The following is a 5,774-nucleotide window of genomic DNA, read 5'->3' on the forward strand; positions in this document are numbered from 1 at the left end:
CATATCGAACAACTGGGACATAAATTAATGCAACCTGATTTTGCTTTTGCTGTCTTTTATCAGTTCACAGTTTCAGGGATTTAATTATGCAAAAGCTCACCAGATTGAACCTGTAACTCCAAATGGGCCATTTTTAATCCTTGGATTCCAGAACCATTTACCTCTTAAAACGTTTAGACTTTCCTTTGAGCCCAGTGTATAACATGAAAAATGCTGTTTCGGGCTCTTGTGTTTTCTATAAAGCACAAAAAGCAATGATAAGAATTGTCATGCTGCATTTAGATCAAGCTCAGTATATCAAAAATGTTGCACATAATATAAATAAAACCAGGCAATGCTTCCAAAACATTTTGTTTTTAAAAGCTTTGAATAAACATCTCAATGTCAAAAATTGTAAGTTAAATAAGGAATCCTTTTAGTCTGCTTATGTAGCATTTAAATATAATAAACACACTGTTTCTGGTACAGCCGTCATGTTTCCAGCGTACCGTTCTATTTCTATTTGCAGTTTGCCGACGTCAATAAACAGAAAGCGGCTCATGAGGTGCCATACTTCCTTATAAAAACATACCGAGAAAGACATGTTCGACAATGCTTTATGAAAAGCCATTTTATTATTCCATTTAATAACACTCCCATGAAGACAATTTATACAAGATACATCACATTCTAAAGTGCACGAATACTGTACAACGAAAAATGACTTAAATACAGAGGGGTGGTAGGGTAGAAATCACATTTGTTAAAAAAAAAAAAAAAAGTAAAAAATAATTTAATTGAATTGAACATGCTTCTTTTTCCAAAACAACAATCACTATGCATGTTTCTGCTCATGTGACAGGGGCTGGCCTGGGAAAATAACCTTGTGCAGCTTGCTTGGGGAAACACTAAGCTTTGGCACCTTTAGAGAAAAGAGAAAAAAAAGGCATTAACAAGGACTGGAGATCACTCAATGATAAAACCAAATAATTATATTTAGCTTAAATAAATTCAGTCTTAGGGGCTTGTGTAGAATGCATAATAACCCATGCCTTTTGGGTTGTCTTTGTTGTACTCCTCCGCAGTCAAATCCTCACACTTGATGGTGGGAGAGTTCTCTGTACTTGAGCCCCCTGGGGACATCCTGCGCCTCTTGCACACCATGGAGTACACGCCAGAATCGCTAGAGTCCACTGATTTCAACGAGTGGGACGTCTCGATCCAGGTTGAGGTGGGTTGAGCGTTTTCCTCCGGCAGTTTTTCTTTAGCAGTCCCCAGCTGGTCCTCTGCAAAGGCAGGGGGGCTCGGACGAGGAGACCAGGGCAGGCCTGTTGTCATTTTGCGCTGGTAGGAGCTCCTAGTTCCCCAGCCTGCAGCCATGGAGGCAAAAGCCGAGTCTGGGTAGTAGCTGAGGGCGTGGGAGGTCTGCAGAGACAGAGGCTTGATGCCGTAGGACAGCAGGCTGCTGGTCGAATAGTCATTTTCATAGGAGAGATCCAGCTTGTTGGAGCCTGGCTGCTGAACTGGGGGAACAAACCAGCGCTGGGCAGAAGCAGCAGCACTAGGATCCTCGCCCTGCGGGGAGAGGAGGCTGTTTGTTTGGGGCACAGCCCGTTCGCCGGTGTAGAATCGGTTCTGAGGCAGGTTGTTGACAAACTGGTCCTGAAAGAAAGGCTGCATGGCATAGCGGGCACCGGGTACAATCTGGGTAGAGCGAGGGGAGTCTGTTGGTGACGGAGTGAGCCTGTCACTCTCTGGGGCTGTGTACATCCTGTTAACAAGGAAATGCATATAAAAAAAAACTCTGCAAGATTCTTGACATGCATCGGAAAAAGGAAAAAAGTTTAGTGTGCGACACTTACGAGTCATAATTGTCCCTGAAGCCTTTTGCAAATGGGTTGTGATCTATCTTCAGCTGTGTGATCTGAAATGTAAACAATAAGAAACCCAGGATTAATAATGTGCATTTTAGTACAAGCAACTATTAGAATAGAAATTAAAATCGCTTGCATATATGCAGGTCAAAATGAAAACTGCTGCATCCAAGTTAAAAAAAATAAAAACAATTATTAGAAAGCTTACATCTGTGTTCTGGTAGGCTGTGACAGCTATAAACTGGTTCTCTGGGAAGGTAAAGGTTTGAGTTCTGGCCTCGTTGTTCATGTCCTCCACCCCGTCTTCAGTCACCTCCACAATGTGCAATCGCGGTTGGTATTTATGAAGCGACTGCAAGACTATCATCTGAAAACGGAAAACCACAACATGCATCACACTCTGCTTTTCAAAAGATGACCTGCTGCATGCCTTTCTCAGTCGGTTAATATCTGGAAAACATCCTAAGAAAACAAAACAAAAAAACAGCTGCTCTAATTATCATAAGCAAGATAAAACATAATTTGTCATGTTAGCATTTAATTATAATAAAAAAAAAGGCATTAGAAATACATTTCTAACCTGTGTGTTGTTGTTGTTGGCTCCTTTATTGTTGGTTAGTTTTAACTTGCCAAATGAAATTTCTTGCCTCATCCAGTGAGCACCAGTGTTGGGAGATTCAGGATGGACATACACTTTGTTACCTAAAATAGAAAAGAAATATATTGTGTGAAAAACGACCAAATAAAATTATGGACAAGGCACATAATACAAAATTTGCTTACTTTTGTTAAATTAATTTGAGAATGAAAGGCAAAAAAAGGTTCTGATTTTTTATGAACTCTTGCTTTGAAAAAAACCCCAAATAGGACTCTATATTAATTTATAACTAAAATGAAAAACTAAAAACCTTTTTTAAATTTACAATGTTAAAAATGCAATTCTTTAGAAATGTTACCAACTGAATCAATTTAGGCCTTTTACTCCATCAATTTTAAAAACACAAACATGTATCTGATTTCTTTCAAAATGAGAGTTTACATCATAATGAGAGCAAAAATTGCATTCTAATATTTATGCACAAATATTTTAAGCAAATTAGGCTCGGTTCCATACAATTTCCACACGTATTTTTTGGTTCCCAATTTTTTTCCCCCCAGAAATTCTGTATTTGCAAGAGCTCCTAAAATATAATTAAATGACGTAAATCACCTTGCATATTATTGTCTGCTTTTCCACAAGTGACCCACTTTCCTCCCTGAAAGCGCCAGTGATTCGGGTCGGCCAAAACAATTTCTACAAACACATTGTAATGGGCCGTGAGGTTCAGTCCGGTGATGTTGAAACTGAGGAATGGGAACATCCGTCTGCGAAAGAAAGAAAATAAAGAAAAACATTAACATACTTATTTTTGTTGGAAAAATAGGGTGGGGAAAAAAAACAGTTGAATAAATTCCTACACATTTTTTGTGTTGTAGTACAGCCGGGTTTCCCCCCAATTAAAACAATCGCCATTACATTGTTTGATTTTAAATTCTCATGTAGAATTTTCCAACAAGTTACATTTTAGAAAAAAAATGTGGGTTATGATATAGCATAAGAAAAAATTAAGATTTTATTATTATTATTATTTTTTTTTATAAAAGAGTACATTTCGAATAGAGTTCTGAATCCTCTAAAGTCGGTCTTTACCTGCCCTGTTTGGTGATGATCATCTCGGTCTGGTGCCGGTGGAACTTCAACCAAAGAGGCCGGTTACACAGATAAACCTGCGCCCTCGCTCCGGCTGCGGAACCCGGTAGAGACATGGACCCGATTCCCGTCCCGGTCCCGGAGTAGGACGGGTACAAACAGCCCGGGCCCTGGCTGAACTGGTACCCTCCGCTGCCGAACTGACTCCGGCCGCTGCACATGGACGGAGCGGAGAAGCCCGCGGGCGGCAGCACAGATCCGTAGTGCAGTGAGGCCGGGTACCTGGAGCCGCTGGAGCCTGTGTACACCGAGCCGGTCTGTCCTGCGTAGGGAAACAGGGAGCAGGGGCTTGCCATGTCGGAGCTGGTCTGGGAGGAAGATATGAAGTATCTGTCTGAACCGAGCTCGTCTATGTTGTATCGCCGGCCGCTCGTCAGCTCGTCCTCTCCAAGCACTGGGGAGCCTTTCCTCCCGTCGGTCTTATTATTATAGGAGTCCCCCTCTGCCTCGCCCAGCATTCCGTTCCCCACCCCGCTCAGGTACTTTTTAGGAGCGCTGCTGGACTCTGACTCTGTGCGCTCCACCTCCTGGTAGTCGAGCTGAGAGGACGGCCTGGGGCTGTTGTTTGCGCTGTCCGACGAGGACAGGTTGTAAAATGTCTTCGGTAAATTGATGCTAGCGCTGGGAAGAATATTCTCTAACTGCATCGTTTTGTTCAAGTTCTCGCAATAAATAAATAGAGTTTTAAAGGAGTCCAGAGAGGTGGAATCTCAGAGCCGCGGAGGTGCCACCGGCGCCCGGGTTGGTCTCGGTTTCTGCAGCCCACCTCCCCTTTCACCAACGTTGGGATGTTGAAGCCTCTCCTCGCCTACAGATTTTCAGATTAAATCAGATAATGGTTTGGATGGGAGATGCTGAGCGGCTCTTATATGATTCGCTCATACACCGGATTGTAAACGTCAGGGGAGGAGTTTAGAAGAGGGGAGCAGACCCTCTCCTCAGCCAATAACAGCGCTGCTGTGGTTCAATTAGAAAGGATATTATACCAGAAGAGTGTTTAGTTATAGTTACCTTTTAAACCCGATGTGGACGTCGATTTAACTGAAGTTAAACTACAAAGGACATTTTAATAAATTAGAGTACCGTCAAAAAGTTAGTTTTCAGTAAATCAGATTACAAAGTAAAACATGCCAAGCGTTTATACATCTCAGTTTTTATTATTATTGTTTACAGCTTAAAAAAAAACAAAAAAAAATTAAGCAGACAAAATTAAGTTCCTGACAAAATCTGATTACAGAAGAGTAAAAAAATAAAAATATTTTTTACTACTGAAACCGTTGAGGTCAAAACAATCAGCGGAAGGTTGTTAATTGTGGCTTCAGTTCTCAAGTTGAGTCATTGACACTCTCCAAGAAGAGCAAGCCACTAAAGGACTTGACACTGGCTGTGCACATAGCATATTCATGGAGAGTTTAGTGGAAGAAAAAAAACTGCAGCAAGAATGTGCTTGCAAAGTATGGCCCATTCAAGAGTTTAGGCAACATTTACTAGGTATGGACTGGAATCAGAACTTCCAGGTCCACTATGCACAGATCCTTCCAGGACATGGACCACAGCTATCACATTTGACTTGTGTCTAATAGTCTAAGGTACTCTACTCTGATTAAGTTAAATTTTACATCCAAAATGGAAAGTAAGGGGTCGCATCATTGAAGATTTGGGAAGCCAGGCCATCTATAGACTGCTGCTGGTCTACTGCAGCAGTCTTCAGCTCCAGTCCTGGAGGGCTGGGGTCCTGCAACTTTTAGTTTTGTGTGCTCTGCTTCAGCACACCCAGGTCAAATTAGCAGGTCATTAGCAGAACTCTGGAGAACTTTACAGCCTACTGAGGAGGTAATTCAGCCAATTGATTCAGATCTGTTGGGCCAAGAATGCACCTAAAACCTGCAGGACACCAGCAATACCTCTGGTCTACGGTGTTTCACCCATTCCGAGGTCAATACATCTGCCAGGAGGTGAAAGAGTACTACATGCTGCCCTCTGCTGAAAAGCTTTATAGAGTTGTTGATTTCAGTTTCTTAGCACCTCCTCACATGGCCACATGTAGGGAAACATACTCATGTAATGACAATGGTTTTCCTACACTGAATTGGTCAGCAAACTCACTTGAAACATTTCCATCCAGAATCTATTGGGTATGGACAAGAAGAAGACAGGAAACTCTAGACTTG

General features: G+C 41.9%; 1 protein-coding gene across 2 annotated transcripts; it reads right to left on the bottom strand.

Annotated features, from left to right (window-relative positions):
• Positions 1-582: 582 nt before the first annotated feature.
• On the bottom strand, positions 583-4,459 carry eomesa (eomesodermin homolog a). Of its 2 annotated transcripts, XM_028037221.1 has the most exons (7): positions 3,544-4,458; positions 3,064-3,218; positions 2,434-2,555; positions 2,062-2,220; positions 1,842-1,903; positions 1,032-1,750; positions 583-901 (listed from the first exon to the last, which is right to left on the bottom strand). In XM_028037221.1, exons 1-7 carry the CDS (start codon positions 4,248-4,250, stop codon positions 888-890), a joined length of 1,938 nt encoding a protein of 645 aa, XP_027893022.1. In that variant the 5' UTR covers positions 4,251-4,458; the 3' UTR covers positions 583-887. The 2 variants fall into 2 exon arrangements, with proteins under 2 accessions (XP_027893022.1, XP_027893021.1); XM_028037220.1 differs by having other exon boundaries at positions 583-1,750; positions 3,544-4,459.
• Between the last annotated feature and the right edge of the window lie 1,315 nt (positions 4,460-5,774).

The sequence above is a fragment of the Xiphophorus couchianus genome, chromosome 13 (genome assembly GCF_001444195.1).
Source record: "Xiphophorus couchianus chromosome 13, X_couchianus-1.0, whole genome shotgun sequence".
In the NCBI taxonomy this organism is placed as follows: domain Eukaryota; kingdom Metazoa; phylum Chordata; class Actinopteri; order Cyprinodontiformes; family Poeciliidae; genus Xiphophorus; species Xiphophorus couchianus.

Excerpts from the sequence above, each read along its gene's own strand:
- eomesa (XM_028037220.1), bottom strand. The coding sequence starts at position 4,250 with ATGCAGTTAGAGAATATTCTTCCCAGCGCTAGCATCAATTTACCGAAG. Across the intron at positions 2,556-3,063 it reads AGCAGACAATAATATGCAAG|GTAACAAAGTGTATGTCCAT; the intron begins GTGATTTACGTC and ends TTTCTATTTTAG. Across the intron at positions 2,221-2,433 it reads CCAACAACAACAACACACAG|ATGATAGTCTTGCAGTCGCT; the intron begins GTTAGAAATGTA and ends TTCCGTTTTCAG.